The following is a 17,125-nucleotide window of genomic DNA, read 5'->3' as shown; positions in this document are numbered from 1 at the left end:
GGTGTGAGAATATCCTTCTTCCAAAGAGAATGGAAAAGGATAACAACAGAAAATCGGATATTAAATTTGATACAGTATGGTTATTGCATAGAACTCACTCAGGTACCACCTGCAAACCCACCAAAGACAAGAAAATTATTGAAGCCACAACTGATATTGTTAAACGAAGAGATCAGGGAACTATACCTAAAACAGGCAATATGGTTCACAGGAAACTATTCACCATATTTCCCAATACCCAAACAAGATCTAACTCTAAGACCAATCATGGACTTAAGGTTCATAAACAAGTTCATACTGATGCTTCAAAATGTGCATGCTCCAAGAAATAATCCCACAGATTCAAAAAGTGATTACATGGCAACAATAGACCTCAAGGACGCCTACCTTCATATCCCAATGAACAGGAAACACAGGAAATACCTAATATTCCTGCTCAACGGAACACATTATCAATTCAAGCTACTTCCGTTTTGGATACAATCAGCTCCGCGTGTGTTCACAAAGTATCTGCCCGCAGTGGTGGCACACCTGAGAAAAGAAGGAATCCACATCTACCCCTATCTAGACGACTGGCTCATAAGGGGTAAATCGAAACAAACATATCACAATCACATCCAAAAGGCAATTCAAACGCTACAAACACTTGGTTTCTCTAAAAACTACAAGAAATCTTCAACAACACCAGAAAGAGAAAAAACCTTCCTGCGAGCAGAGTTAAATACAGCAAAACAGAGGGCAAACCCCACACAAGCCAGCATACAGGCGATCCATCAGGAAACAAGACTTTACCAGAGGGGTCTGTCTCTGACAGTGAGGAGGGTCATGAAACTAATGGGAATGATGGCATCATGCATCCCACTAATCCCTCATGCCAGACTACATATGCGACCATTCCAAGAATGGCTTACCAACAGCTGGTGTCAAGCCACAGGAAGTTGGGAGGATCTAGTGGTTGTTACACAAAAAGTGGAAGCGGAGATACAATGGTGGGCATCCAACAAAAATAGCACAGGGGAGACCTTTCAGGAACTCAACTCCAACTGTGACAGTCACAACGGACTCATCCCTCAATGGTTGGGGAGCTCATTTCAACCAACTGAAAGTACATGGGCAATGGAACAAGAACGATTCCACAAAGCACATCAACTTTTTGGAAATGAAAACAGTATTTCTAGCTCTAAAGGCATTACAGAAACACATTCAGGGGAAAACTATCCTGATCCAAACGGACAATACAACAACAATGTTTTATCTGAACAAGCAAGGAGGGACAAAATCCTTTCACCTGAGCAAACTTGCACAGGAAATATGGCAATGGGCAATAATTCGCAAAATCAATTTACAAACTGTACATCTACTAGGAGTAGACAACATTACAGCGGGCCAGCTGAGCAGACAGAACAACCGCTCCCACGAATGGGAGTTGAAGAAGAAAACAGTACAGTATCTGCTCAAAATATGTGGAACACCAGTAATAGACCTGTTTGCAACAGTACAGAACAAAAAATGTCAGTTCTTTGCCTCGAGGTTTCCACACCACGTGTCAAAGGGAAATGCACTTTCACTCAACTGGTCACAGATATTTGCTTACGCCTTTCCACCGATACCCCTGCTGCAAAGAGTGTTACAAAAAGCAAAAGATCCAGAAACAAATATAATTCTCATTGCTCCAATATGGCTAAGGTAGACATGGTATTCAACTCTTCTAGAACTATCCAAAGGGGAGATGATCAGGATCAGGAGCAGAAAAAGACCTGCTAACAATGCACCAGGGTCAGATCTTTCACCGGGAGCCAACACCACTACATCTAGCAGCATGGCGCCTGAATACATAGAATTTGGACACCTCAATCTGCCTCTACAAACCATGGAAATTCTAAAGGAGGCAAGAAAACAGTCAACAAGAAAATGCTATACAGCAAAATGGAAGCGTTATATCACATGGTGCACTGCTAACCAGAAACAGAATGCAATCAACACGCAAGAAACAGTTATTTCTTACCTGACTCACCTCTTAGACAGTAACATCAACTACTCGAGCATAAAGGTGCACCTTGCTGCCATAGTAGCATACACAAGGGGAAAAAACATGTAAACGTTTCTTTCCAACACCAGTAAATAAAAGATTTTTGGAAGGAGCAAAAAGAATTCCACCACCAAGACCAGCTCCTGTACCCACATGGAGTTAAAATACAGTACTTTTGCAACTAAAGGGAAAGCCCTTTGAGCCCATGCATACAGCGGACCTCAAGCACATTACTCTGAAAACAGCATTTCTCATTGCTATAACATCTCTACGAAGAGTAAGTGAACTGCAAGCGTTAACAATACAAGAACCATACTTACAAATCCACAAGGATAAGGTGATTTTAAAGACTAACCCACATTTTGCACCAAAGGTGGTATCTAAATCAGAGCATTCTCCTACCGGTTTTCTTCAAAAACCGAAAGTCCAAAGGAGAAAGAAGCCTCCATACCCTGGATGTAAGGAGGGCATTATTGTATTATTTGCAAAAAACAGACATTCAGAAAAATAAAACAATTGTTTGTCGCATACGCACATACAAATACAGGATCACCTGTCACAAAGGCAACTATTGCAAGATGGATAGTACAAACCATTCAATTGTGTTATGCCAATGCCAAAAAGAACTAACAATTCAACCAACAGTTCACTCCTCTAGAAAGAAAGGAGCAACGCTAGCCTCCAATGTACCCATTGACTCAATTTGTGCAGCATCAACATGGGCGTCACCACACACCTTTTCAAAACGTTATTGTGTGGATATACAAATGAATAAGGAAGCTCAAATTGGACAAAAGGTGCTTCAACACCTGTTTGCAAGACCTTACTTTCACCACAGCCTCCCAAGCACGGGAGAAACCGCTACACAATCTAATGCACAGCATGTGAATCCAGAAAAGGATTCACGCTGCAAAACGAAATGGTTACTTACCAGTAGGAGTAGTTTTGCAGCTTGAAGAATTTTCTGAATTCACATGCTACCCACCTGGCTTCCCCTATAAGGAAAACAAACAGGTGGGAAGCACTGGAGTTCATCAATTATTATATAACCATCTCAAGGATTACACACAAGAATAAGATCTGGAAAAAAGAATCCAAAGATGGCACGTCGACCTCCAGGATACCGTCTGATGTCACACAGGGGACGTACCTGACACCAAATGATGGTCGACAGCGCCCAAAACAAGAAAAGAAAAAAAAAGACAATTCCGGACCCAACCACTAGATGGCGGAATAATGCACAGCATGTGAATCCCGAAAATTCTTCATGCTGCAAAACTACTCCTACTAGTAAGTAACCATTTCGATATTTATCTACAGGGATATAGTTATGTGCATATATGCATTTATTGATATATATGGGTCTATACTTAGGGATGGGACTGTGATCTGTACGTACATGTGAACATATATAATCTACATGCATATTTGTGTCTGCATATAGGAAAAAAGTCAATTACTTCATACATATCAATACATTTATGTACATACACCCTTCACTATCCCATTTCATATATAGATTATATATATGTATTTTGCGTTTTGGCATATAGGTTTCTGCTGCCTTCTAGGGTAATACATGTAGGCCAGTAGAGTATGTAACTGATTAGAGGGAAAAATAGCAATAAAAGGAGTGTATGTCAAAAAATATATATATATGTGTTCAAGGCATGTGTGCTCTAGATACACATGCTTTGCATACTACTCCCATCTAGTGTTGGGTCCGGATGTTTGCAAGTTGTTTTTCTTCGAAGAAGTCTTTCCTTGTCAAGAGGTAAGGTGACTCCTCCTTTCAGTGATAGTGTGCATGGTCATGGACTCCATTGGTAGATTGTTTTTTACTGCAGTCGGGTTTAGACGTGTATCGTGGCACTCCAGTTCGAAACCGTTCTTTGGTTCCCTTCGATGCGCAATCCTCTCTTCCCCCCGACAGTATTGTTTTTGTACGCGTTTCCCACGTCTCTGCATATTGTTTCGGAATCTACTTCTCGATCAGAACCTTGGACAGTCTTTGAGCCTAACCACGTCATGTCAGCTCTCCGTCGATGGAACGGACACCATTCAAATTCTGCCCTCAGTGCCACGCAAAATATCTGCGCACTGACTCACACAACGTATGTAACTTGTGCTTGTCTCCATCGCACAAAGAACAAAACTGCGACGCTTGCAGGTTGTTTCGATCAAAGAAAAGTTTTTGCGATCGTCTGGCTCGACTTGGGGTGATGCAGCGTCAAAGCACTGAAAACACGCCGGACGTCTTCGGTGAAGAATCTGGTCAAGAAGATATTGGTGCATCAGCGGCAGAGGAGGAAGAAGCCTTCTCCGTGCAAGACTCGGAGCCCAAGATAGACCTCGACACCGAAGAACTGCCACAGGGACAAGATGACATGAGTATGGAAAACCCCTTGCCCCACCAACTCACTCACAAAAAACATAAGGCTTGGGCACCACCTCTGCCATATTGCCAAGGTCGTCACCGAGATGACGTTTCCGACGCCCCGCCTCCAGGCTCGACTCCGAAACACCCAGTCAACCCTTCCGACTCAGTACCGAGTCGGCAAAAATCCTCCTCAGAACCAAAGCCTTCCGGCTTCAAACACAAATACGCCTTGGAGCCGACGCCCTCGCCCAAAACAGCCGTCTGAGCAGAAATCTTACGTACCAAAAGGGCGTCCCATGAGGGCACCGAAAACGCTGGTGCCGAAAATAAAGGTTGCCCCTTCTGACCTAGATCTAGACATTGTTCCACCAAAAAAAGATCCCAAACCAAAAGGACTGTATATTAACCCTTAAACAGGCCGTATTCATACTAAACTACCTCAGAAACACAAGCTTCCTGAGGAAGACATTCATTATAAGATTCCTCTAAAAAGGAAGTCTATTGCTACCAGTCCTTTTCATCCACCACCACCATCCCTCCTCCACCCCCCCTCTCCACCCTCAAATCCTTTGTAAATCACACCTCGGCATTCTCCACAATCTCACCATGATGACAACGATATTGATGATGAGGGTACACATTTACCAGTGGATCTATGGACAGATTACACAATTGATCCTGCACCAGATAATGACCTGGGTCTTTACCCTGCCAAGCCATCTCCTCCAGATGACAATGTATCCTATCAAAAATTTATTGCCAGGGCTGCACAATATCATGGGGTGGCATTGCACAAAAAATCAATAGGGGAGGATTTTTTGTTTGTTTGAGACTTTTGGATCCACACATAGGTTGTCACAAACACTTCCTATGCTTAAGGGCATGATGAGATATGCTGAGGACATTTTTAAAGACCCTGTGCGTGCATGCATCTTGACTCCTAGAGTTGACAAAAAGTATAAAGCCTGTTGCCATTAGATTCACTAGTAGTGTCTAATGCTCGTAAGTGAGCTAATTCTTAAACATCAGGGGATGCTCCTCCACCAGCTAAAGAGTCCAAGTTAATAGACGCTCCTGGCAAGCGTGTAGCTGCTCAGGCTGCTAATCACTGGCGCATTGCAAATACGCAGGTACTTTTAGCCAGGTATGACAGGGCACACTGGGATGAAATAGATCCAATATCTCCCAGATGAGCATAAAACAAGAGCACAAGATTTGGTTAATGAGGGAAAACAAATTTCCAATTATTCCATAAGGTGTGCTCTAGACGCCGCTGATATTTCCGCTAGAAAGGTCAACACTAGCATTTTGCTTAGGAGACATGCGTGGTTAAGGATCTCCGGGTTTAAACCCGAGATCCAACAATTCATTCTAAACACACCATTTGATAAGAAACACCTTTTTGGTCCTGAGGTCGCTCAGGCACTAGAAAAATTGAAAAAGAACCCTAAAGTGGCCAAACCCATGGGAGCACATCAGTCCTCTTCAAACAGAGGATCCAAGACCACACCCTCCGACCAAAATACCTCCACCTACAAGGGTAATCATCAGTCCTCTACCTCAAAAGGCTTTTTTCGAGGAGATTATAGAGGGAACAACTCTAAAAGTAGTGGTAAGGGTAACACCCGCCGTAATCCCCTTTCCCTAATAAGCAGTGACTTACCCTCGTTTCCCCCCCCCAACCATACCACACCTGTCGAGGGAAGACTTCGACAATTTCTCCCCATTTGGCAATCTATAACAACCAACAGATGGGTGATTGGAATTATCCAACATGGTTATTGCCTGGAGTTTAACAACAATCCTCCATACATACCACCTCGCTCTCAGAAATTGTCTCCACAACATGTGCAATTGCTCAAACAGGAAGTGCAATCCCTCTTACTAAAAGAAGCTATAGAACCTTTTCCAGTACAATACCGAGGTTCAGGGGTTTACTCTCTGTATTTTCTGATTCCTAAAATGGACGGTTCCCTAAGACCTATTCTGGATCTCGGAGAGTTAAACCGATATATACTGTCAGAACACTTTCATATGGTGACCCTTCAACACATACTTCCACTTTTACAAAAGGCAGATTTTATGTCTACTCTAAACTTAAGAGACGCATATTTTTATGCTCCAATTCCATTAGCACATTGCAAATCTCTCAGATTTGTGATAGCAGGCAAACATTATCAATTCAAAGTACTTCACTTTGGAGTGACTACAGAACCCAGGGTATTTACCAAATGTCTGGCAGTAATCACGGCTCATCTCAGGAGGCAACATGTTCACGTCTTGCCTCATCTAGACGACTGGCCCATCAAAGCGAGCACTTACCAAAACTGTCTGCGACATACTCAAATGACAATAGACCTACTTCATCAACTGGGCTTTACAGTCCATGCACAAAAATGTCACCTGCATCCTTTAAAGATGCTATCTTACCTAGAAGCCACTCTAAACACAGTAAAAGCTGTAGCCTCTCCTAATGTAGCCAGAATTCACAACATTTAGCCTATAATACTACAGTTTCAATCCAACCAAGCCCTACCAGCCAGAGTGTTTATGCAACTGCTGGGAATGGTGGCGTCTTGCATCGCAATTGTACCCCATGTAAGACTTCACATGCGTCTCCTAGAAGAGTGTTTGGCACGCCAGTAGAATCAGTCACAGGGTCAATTAACTGATCTAGTTTTGGTAGACCGCCGTACCCATCGCTTACTGCAGTGGTGGAACCTACAAAATGTATCAAAAGGACGGCTTTTCATCGACCCTATTCCACTGATCGTGCTCACAGCAGACGCATCTCTGACAGGTTGGGGTGCCTATCTCCAAGATTACACCATACAAGGCCTGTGGAGCAACAGGCACAAAAGCCTCCACATCAACTGTGTAGAGGTCCTAGCAGTCTTTCTTTTTTTTATCACATAATTTTATTGATTTTTCAATGTATTACATATTGAAGAGGAGTAGTATGACATTTGTGTGTATATATAGTCTTCATACAACATATACTATTGGAAGCAAAAAATTTCTACATTTCGCATATATTGTACTATAAACTTTGGTGTCATGGAGCTTATATCTAGGAATACAATCAATCAATCAAAGACATTTCTAGAGCGCGCTACATACCCGTAGGGTCTCAAGGCGCTGGGGGGGGGGGGGGTGCCGCTACTGCTCGAACAGCCAGGTCTTCAGCTTCTTCCTGAAGGAGAGGTGGTCTTGGGTCAGGCGCAGGTCGGTCGGGAGGGAGTTCCAGGTCTTGGCGGCCAGGTAGGAGAAGGACCTTCCTCCTGTAGTCGCTCTTCGGATGCGGGGGACGGCGGCGAGGGCGTGGCTGGCAGATCGGAGGTGGCGTTTGGGAGCGTAGAAGTTGACTCGGCTGTTGAGGTAGCTCGGGCCTTGGTCGTGTAGGGCTTTGTGTGCGTGGGTGAGGAGGCGGAAGGTGACTCTCTTGCTGACGGGGAGCCAGTGGAGGTCTCTCAGATGTCCGGAGATGTGGCTGGTTCGTGGGATGTCGAGGATGAGTCTGGCTGAGGCGTTTTGGATCCGCTGGAGTCTCTTCTGGAGCTTGGCGGTGGTGCCGGCGTAGAGGGCGTTGCCGTAGTCCAGTCGGCTGGTGACGAGGGCCTGGGTGACGGTCTTCCTGGTCTCTGTGGGGATCCACCAGAAGATCTTCCGTAGCATGCGTAGGATGTTGAAGCATGACGAGGAGACGGCGTTGACTTGCCTGGTCATGGAGAGGGAGGAGTCCAGGATGAAGCCCAGGTTGCGTGCATGGTCTGTCGGTTTGGGTGCGGTGCCCAGGGCGGGAGGCCACCAGGAGTCGTCCCAGGCGGAGGGTGAGGAGCCCAGGATGAGGACCTCCGTCTTGTCTGAGTTCAGCTTCAGGCGGCTGGTCGTCATCCACTCGGCTACCTCTTTCATCCCTTCTTGTAGGTTGGCTTTGGCGGCGGCGGGGTCGTTGGTCAGGGAGAGGATCAGCTGGGTGTCGTCGGCGTAGGAGATTATGCTGAGGTTGTGTTTGCGTACGATGGCCGCGAGGGGGCTCATGTAGACGTTGAAGAGGGTGGGGCTCAGAGAAGATCCTTGGGGGACGCCGCAGATGACTTCGGAGGCCTCTGACTTGTATGGTGGTAGGCGGACTCTCTGTGTTCTACCGCCGAGGAAGGAGATGATCCATTCTAGCGCCTTGTCCTGAATACGAATTGTTGTGATTAATATTTTTAACACTAAGAACAATTCCGAGTAGTAAGCTCAACTTATCCCCCCTCCCGCCATTAAGAAAAACATTCCCAATAAAACTTTGCTTGAAGAGACTGGTCGGAGCAGTCCATATCGCTGCTTGTGAGGATGCTCCACATTTGGCGCAGAGTGGAAGGTAGGGGGGAAGAGGGGAGGAAAAAGGAGGGGGGAGGAGGTGGAGGGTGATGGAGGGAGAGGAGATATGGAGGGGGAGAGGGAAAAAGGAATGAAAATGGGGAAAAGACAACAGTGGCATTACTCCTACACATGTCACCTTGCATTTAAGTGTACTAGCTAAACATATATGGCGGTTCAGACCATATCTGCATTAATTGTCAGTGACATTACTTTTGAATTGTTCCAACAGATGAGCATAGTCCAGTGATATTGGTTTCTTATGAAGTCCTCTATATTCCTCTCCTTGGAGAGCTTCTCCTTCCATCTTGGCCCATCATATTACCTCTTCCTCCCAAGCTCCTTTTCTCAGAGCTGCATGAGAATTCCAACGCTGTGTGAGCAATCTTTTGGCCAGTATTAGGCAAAGGTCTGTAAACCGGCGCAACACTTTTGCTTTTCGTAGTAGGGGGATAGTCCTAGCTAGCATATTTCCACCATAGACCTTGTGGGTCTTTTGGACAAGCGTGATAAACTGTCAGTGACTGCTCGCCAGTACTCCTGTAAGGAGGGGAAGGACCATAACATATGAATCAGATCGGCTTTGGGCAGGTGCCAATTGGAGGAGGCTAGTGGTACATTGGGTGGACCTTATAGAGCATCAGATTGCTATGTGTAACAGGGCCAGCTGTATGACTTTGGATCGTACATTTCGGGATACACGTTTAGGATATTTAAGGACTACTGCCCATTCCTGGTCTGTGAGTGCATGTATAATATCCGCCTCCCATTTTTGACGGAGGGGCAATAGTGAGATTTCCAAATCTCCTCTAAGTCCTCTGTAGAGCCATCTGACCAAATGACTCTTCCTCGGACCCATTATGTGTAGTGCCTGTAATAACTGGAATGTTGGGGGCTCGCACTGTTCAACAAGCCAATATTTACGGACAAAATGTAAAATGCTGGCGTGAGTCAGAAATAGTGTATTAGGTACCCTATAAGAGCGTACCAATTCAGCGTGGGGCATTAAATTTCTGTCAGTGAATAAGGAGCCCACAGTCGTGATTCCCCCCCTCCTCCCATGGCGCCAACCTGTGAGCAGTAGATTCCCATATAGTATGATGCGTGTGTTCCTGTGAAATTGAATACCCAGATATTTAAAGGTGTTAGGCTCCACTCTGAGCTGCTCAGTCCCAAAGTGTAGGGTAGAAAAAGGACGTGTATCATAAAAGAAATATGCTAAGGACTTTGAGGCATTCAAATGGAGTCCCGATAATAAACTAAATTGATGTAATAGCGACGCCGATGCATTTAGATCTGTCCCTAGATCCCTGAAATAGAGCAGCATAATAAATATACCCAACGACAATGCGTGGGGATATCCCAAATTTCCTCAGCACCACCTTCATATATTACCAGCTCAATGAATCAAAGGCTTGACGAATGTCCAATGACAAGCATCCCGCCTGAGGACGGAAAATCTAGCAGTCTTTCTAGCGCTCAAAGCTGATAGGCAATATTGTCCTAGTCCGGACAGACATGACAGCATTGTACTATGTACAAAAACAGGAGGGGGACACTCTCTCCAACTGTCACGCCTCCCTCAAGCCATTTGGAATTGGGCAATCCATCATAGGGTTAATCTTCGGGAAGAACACCTTCCAGGGGTGAACCATCAGATTGCTGACCTCCTCAGCAGACAGAAACACCAAATACACGAGTGGGAAATACTTTCAACAATGGGGATTCCCACAAATAGACTTGTTCACCACAGCCGAAAATGCAAAATACCCAAACTTCGGTTCCCACACCCGTTCTCAAAGGGTAATGCCCTATGGATGAACTGGTCAGGGATATTTGCCTTCGCTTTTCCACCTCTCCCTCTCATTCCGAATTTGGTTCGGAAGCTCAGACAAACATCCCTCACTCTAATTCTAGTAGCTCCCACATAGGCCCGTCAACCATGGTACACAACTCTATTGGAGCTGTCTCTGGTTCCACATTAAAATCTGCACCTCACCTTCAGCCTCGTCACACAGAACCATGGAGAAATCAGTCATCCAAATCCCAAAGAACTGAATTTAGCAATCTGGCTCCTGAAGTCATAGTTTGGTTATTTAAATCTACCACCAGACTGTATGAATATTCTAAAAGAAGCGAGAAAGCCTACCACAGAGCTTGCTACGCAGAAAAGTGGAAAAGATGTGTTGTCTATTGCAATAATGACAAAATAAACCTGCTAGATGCTTCTATACAAAACATTATTTGTTAACCGTTACACTTACCACAAACTGGACTAGCTTATACATCTATTCATTTACAGTTGCTGCGTATTTGCAGAACAGGCAATATTTATCATTATTCCGAGTTCCAGTGATCAAAGCCTTCATGGAAGGCTTGAAAAGGGTAATACCAACCAAGGATTCCTCCTGCCCCAGTATGGAATCTCAACATAGTTCTTCCAAGGCTCATGGGTCCGCCTTTTGAACCATTGTACAAATGCCTGTTGCAGTTTATCTCCTGTAAAGTTCCTTTCCTCATCGCAATCACCTCATTAAGGAGAGTTGGTGCGCTACAGGCATTAACATTGGAAGAACACTGCTTTCAGCTACACAAAGACAGGGTAGTTCTCCGCACCAACCTAAAAATCCCCCAAAGTAGTTTCTGCTTTTCCTATAAACCAATCAGTTGAGTTACCTGTGTTATGTCATCAACCTGATTCTGTAGCAGAAAGCGCTCTTCACGCGCTTGACGTAAAAAGAGCTTTATTGTACTACATAGATGAGACAAAAGACTTTTGCAAAACAAAACTGTTTGTTGCATTTGCTCCACCTCACAAAGGCAATCCCAATTCTAAATCTCGTATTGCAAGATGGATTGTTAAATTCATTCGAACATGCTACGCTAAAGCTAAAAGGACTTTATCCATACCCCCTAAAGCGCATTTCACTCACAAAATAGGGGCTTCTGTGGCCTTTTTAGGTAACATTCCTCTAGCTGACATATGTAAGGCAGCTGCATGGTCTACACCACACATATTTACCAAACACCATTGTGTAGATATGTTAGCACATCAACAAGCTAATGTAGGCCAAGCAGTACTTCAAACACTATTTCAAACAACTGCAATATCTACAGGTTAGCCTCCCCTTTGGGAGTATACTGCTTTGTAGTCTATGTAAAGCGTGTATCTACAGCACATATGCCTCAAACGCATAATGTTACTTACCCAGTAAGCATCTGTTCTTGGCTTGTAGAGCTGTAGATTCACATGTGCCCACCTGCCTCCCTGGGTGCCTGTAGTTGTTGCAGTTCTTAATTATACATTCATACGCATGGACATCTCTATACTACACTTAGTTACTCCATTCGCACCCTCTTTCGGGAAAACAATCTAACAATGGAGTCTATGACCATGTGCACTATCACTGAAAGTAGCAGTCACCTTACCTTGTGACTAGGAAAGACTTCTTCGAAGAAAAACAACTTGCAATCATTCGGACCCAACATTAGATGGCAGGAGTATGCAAAGCATGTGGATCGCTCTACATGCCAAGAACATATGCTTACTGGGTAAGTAACTATATATATATGTATGTATGTATGTATGTATGTATAGATAGATAGATAGATATATCATGTATAGTTCGACATTCCAAACTATGCTTCTCAGGGTACGGAGATACTGTGCTTCCTGGTATAAGCGTTTGCATTAATCTAAGGAGTAAAAACATGATATATATCACACCACAAGATACATGTGTATAACAGACCATGTAAATATTGCTGCTTCTGTGTAAATATGGTTGTGTGTGTGTGTGCCTATATCTAGAGAGGTTTATTCAACAAACACTAAATGTCACATGAAAATATGTATGTATAGGTTAATTTCAGTTTTGTAAAATAAAAAGTTCTACTCCCTGGAATCTGTGTTCCATCCCTGCTCTCTTTGACTCACCCCAAATCTTTCTGACTCTGTAAACTCCCAAACATCCTTTTCAAATTTCCCCCTTGGTTTTAGCCAATTTACCGAACAGGCACATGTCCACTGCTCCCAATAACAACTTACTACATCCCCTTTTTCAATCCATTTCCTTCATGCTATCCCTACTAAAAACACTACTAAACACAGAAGAACTCGAGAGCTCAAACTTACCACAACTAATCCACAGGAGAAAAAGAAAAGCGCAGATAACAAATTTACAGTTTAACTCTAATCTTGGGTTCCAGACTAGCGTGCTGCTTGCTCAAAGCATTTCAATGCCTCGTCAGGGGTAGTAGGCGCTGTGTAAATACAATCACACGGATATCCTACATAGAGGTTTCTTCTCACTCTCGGTAGGAGGCAGCAAGGTCCAGTTTTTGGAACTCCATACCACCAGAGCGAACGTAAGCATCTGCCATACCCTTCTTTTGGCCCGATTTCTTTTCATCTCTACGGTGGCTCTGAAACCGGTCAGGCAGGCTGCCCCATATTTTCACCTCTGTGCAAAGAGTAATTTGCCTTCACCTTCATTGACCTGGCTCTCAGATGGAGCCTGGTTTAGAGTCAACAATCCAAAGACCAGTATGAGGGGCCCAATGAGAGCCGGTGCACACTGGTACTGCCTGGCGCACCATCATTTGTACGCTCCTGTTGCATGCAGGGACATTTTGCCTGATTACAGGTATGTGCTTTCCCCAGTGCATACTCTTGACAGATCGCACATGTCTGGGCAGAGCACAATCGTTAAAGAGAGACGTGGTCTGAAACCACTGCTCCATATGTCACTGCCAGTGAACCTGGCTTTATTTTGAAGAGCACGCTTGGATCCCCCATTTGTGGTCGCAGAGTGTGACTGCACTTGCAAGAATGGAGATGCCAGGGGGCAGGGTTGGATTGGGATAAAAAATCGGCCCGGGCACACCAAAAAAAAGTGGCCTACATTTGCGTATTGCCTTTCCAGCAAAACACTGCTTCAGTGAAGTTTTATGAAAAGAAAGGGGGAGGCATGTTTTATTAACTTCACTTAGATTAAAAAAAATGCACAGATTAATTCACACTGCTGAGCCACACATGAATGCAATTGAGATCACTTCTGCTCAGGCCCCCTGCTCCCGCTCAATCAGCATACATTATTGGGCCGACCCAGCGACAGAAAGGGAGTGACACCTCTACCCATCTGCCTCTAGAAAGGCCACTCAGGCACCCACTGGGCCGCTGGCAGCATCCTAACAGCTCAGACAGCCCCCAAGCTTCCCAAAACAGAAGCCCACAGCTGGAACTCTGCTACCGGCCCTTTGGACATTTCCCGAGTACCCGCATTACCAGTCGGACCCTGCCAGGAGGCCCCGTAGAGACCTATGAAGGGGTTGTCCTATGGTGTGGGGGGCATCAGGAGAAGGGGTGTCACCTCATATGAGTTGGACTATCAGTCCATCTCCCACCAGCTTCTGTGCTCTTGTGCCCACGTCTGAAATATGGCAGTAGCCCAAAACCCTACCCTTTTTTGCAAGGAGGCACACTCTCATGCAAGTCAAGGAATTTCCTCCTGGGATCTTGCCGTCACAATCCATATTACAGAAGGGGCCACGCAAGAGTCCGTGACCCCTTTTAAGGTGCAAACATCAGCCGCAAATTTAATCTCGCTCTGAGGTGCTATAATGTAGTACTGCCCCGTGTGTTTCACTCACTCATTGCCCAAGTTCCCTTTTTGCCCTGTGTGCTCCTGGTTTCCCCCACTCTTGTGGCAACTTGATATCTTCATAAGGTGTGGAATGACGTTTTAATTGCCTTGATGGCTATGTTTGTCCAAAGAGTTCTGTGATTAAACTAGTTTACACATTATGTTGAATATTGTCTTTTGATTGTGCATAGTTTTTTGCAACTTCAGTAAAATGTTGACACAACACATAGTTGAACATTTAAAGTGCAACTTTTTTACTTAAGCGTACCCTGCATGTACTAAGGATGCTTTTTCTTCACAGGTGGTTACGGACCATTTCTATCATCTTGTTCTTGAACAAACAGGACATGTTAGCGGAAAAGGTTTTGGCAGGGAAATCTAAAATAGAAGACTACTTTCCTGAATATGTGCGCTACACTGTACCGGAGGATGGTAAGCCGTTACATTTTTCTTAAGAGGATTAAAGCATTGCAAATGGTGAAAATTACCAGAATTTCTGAAAAAAATCGAAACCTGTTCCTGATAATGCAATGCTTGCTTGTACTATCTCAAACAGTCTGCTTTGATTCTTAACCGTTTGTTTGCTGGATACTTCGGTCTCTTATCATGAATTAGCCCTTTGAAACTGGGGCTGTGTAAAACCAATTTATAGACCAAAGTAAATTGCACTCCATAACATATAACCTATTCTTGCTGTTCCCCTGCCAGCACTGGAGCAGGCATTTAGCTTAGCTTTTTCTTTCTTTTTTTATTTGGAGCATTTCTCCATTCACTAGAACATGGGCGGTTTATCATACAAAAAATTAAAAACATTTTTAATCTCATTAAGTGTCAAGGCCACCCTTTTTGCATGTTACCTCTTGCATGGCATACATAATCCTTAGTTCTCACAAGAGTTAGATATCAGACTTGAGGGAATTCATGGAAGCACACTATGTCTAATCATTTTCAGTTAGGATTCTGCAAAGGCACTGAGCAGAGACTTTGATAGATTATCAGTTTCTGACAAAACACCTTGCTTGATGGTGGTGTTGATCATTTCTCAAGTGTTCAAAGATCATGGCCATAATCCTGTGTCTATGGATCAGACCGGCTAAGTTGGACAGGATGTTTGGGAACATTTATTGCTGGTTCTCCTATTTTAGTTTGGCTAACATAACATGCAGTGATTTTCCAACTACGTGTTACCCTGTTTATGAGGTTTACCCACAAGATTCTGTCATGTCTCTTCAATGCCTGCAAGTCTTAGATATTTGCTATACAGTATTTTGAAAGTGTGAACCTAGGGACAAGCTTCACAGAGAACTTTAAATGATATTCTCTATGAAGTGGAGTCATAATGTTTTATGGCATAAATACTGACATACAAGTCTGGTTCCCTTTGGAAATGTATTCTATTAGGAGGTATAGGAAGATGTAGTCTGAATGTGAGTTCTAAATCCCTGCAAGAAAATTTAGAGAATACTTTTATTGATAGTTTTGGGTTTCCCACAAGTTACATTCAGTTAGCTGGGAACTAAATTTTTGACCTATTGTACTAGCCTTGCAGTTGAGTGAAAAAACACTTACAGTGCAGGGTAGATTTGGAAGCTGTTGCGGCACTACAACAACACTCCCATTTACATACTCTTGTCTTGTACATAGCAGAAGAGACCATTTCAAATGTATCCCTGTTGTTGGCCTTGTCTTCTGGTTAGTGTGTGTAAATACCATTAAGACCAAGTTTGTAATTACTGGCTCTAGAATCTCTCTTACTCGTTTTAAACTGGATAGCCAAGCTATGACCATCTGCAGATACCATGGTATCGTCCACCATGGCAAAGCATTCTCCTGGTAGATACTGCTATTCGAGCCCCCTCATGATCAAGATGAAATTGTGTACCCACAACAATCTCTGCTTCATTAAAAAGCTTTCCTGCCTCTGGAAGGCTGACATGGATGTACTAGTAAATATTGTGGGGTCGTTTCACAGGGGTAAGTTTGCATGTGTAGATCTCCTCACAAGGAAATACACAACACACCTAGATTTCTGCATTGATAGAATTCAAAAATTCCTTCTGCAGCTCTACATCTAGCTGTTGATAGAGATACTATATTTGCAGTTGGCAACAACCTGTATTTAGGAGAATCAGGGTGTAAAGATTCACGTCTGTGTCAGACCCTACTGTCTGTGATGGGAGTCCGTGAGTACACCTAGTTTTGATTCTGAAACTAAACTTCTGTTGTCAACACTCTGTGTCTAAAAGGAGGCTCTTTGTGAAACCCTCTGTTGCCCACTTGTTCATAAGAATGAAGTACAAGTTGTGGACACTGGTATATACATAAGTCTGTCTGTGGTACTGCACCCTAAAATCTTCAAGAAAGTACCAGACCATATGTCCCCCTCACATGACTAGGGATTGAAAGACCAAGCTTTATTGGTTAGATCTCTATTTACTAGTATTACCATGGTAGGCACAGAGCTTCTTCTCATACTGACCCTAGGCTCTAGACTGAATATGCACTCAGGTAGCGAAAGAGATGAAACCCTTAGGCCTCTCTTGCTTTTCCAGTGACCTCTCCATGGTAACTTGTAAAATGTATCCCCAAGAATGGATCCACTTCAATGCCGCTGCTTGTAATGTAACTCAATGCTTTTCATGGTCAAGCCATTTGAGGTTCTGGAGATGAAGCACTCTGTACAACTCAGTAAATAAATAAGAT

At 43.9% G+C, this 17,125-nt stretch overlaps 1 protein-coding gene across 2 annotated transcripts in view; it reads left to right on the top strand.

Moving 5' to 3' along the window:
- Positions 1–17,125, top strand: part of GNAL (G protein subunit alpha L) — a 796,854-nt gene that overhangs the window by 738,655 nt on the left and 41,074 nt on the right. For both annotated transcript variants that reach the window (XM_085606070.1, XM_085606069.1), the window contains exon 10: positions 14,724–14,854. In XM_085606070.1, coding sequence (XP_085462196.1) covers positions 14,724–14,854 — 131 coding nt within the window. The remainder of the gene's footprint in view (positions 1–14,723; positions 14,855–17,125) is intronic.

The sequence above is a fragment of the Triturus cristatus genome, chromosome 5_1 (genome assembly GCF_964204655.1).
Source record: "Triturus cristatus chromosome 5_1, aTriCri1.1, whole genome shotgun sequence".
Classification (NCBI taxonomy): domain Eukaryota; kingdom Metazoa; phylum Chordata; class Amphibia; order Caudata; family Salamandridae; genus Triturus; species Triturus cristatus.
Note: the sequence above shows the minus strand (reverse complement) of the source record. Positions and strands in the feature narration are given on the sequence as shown.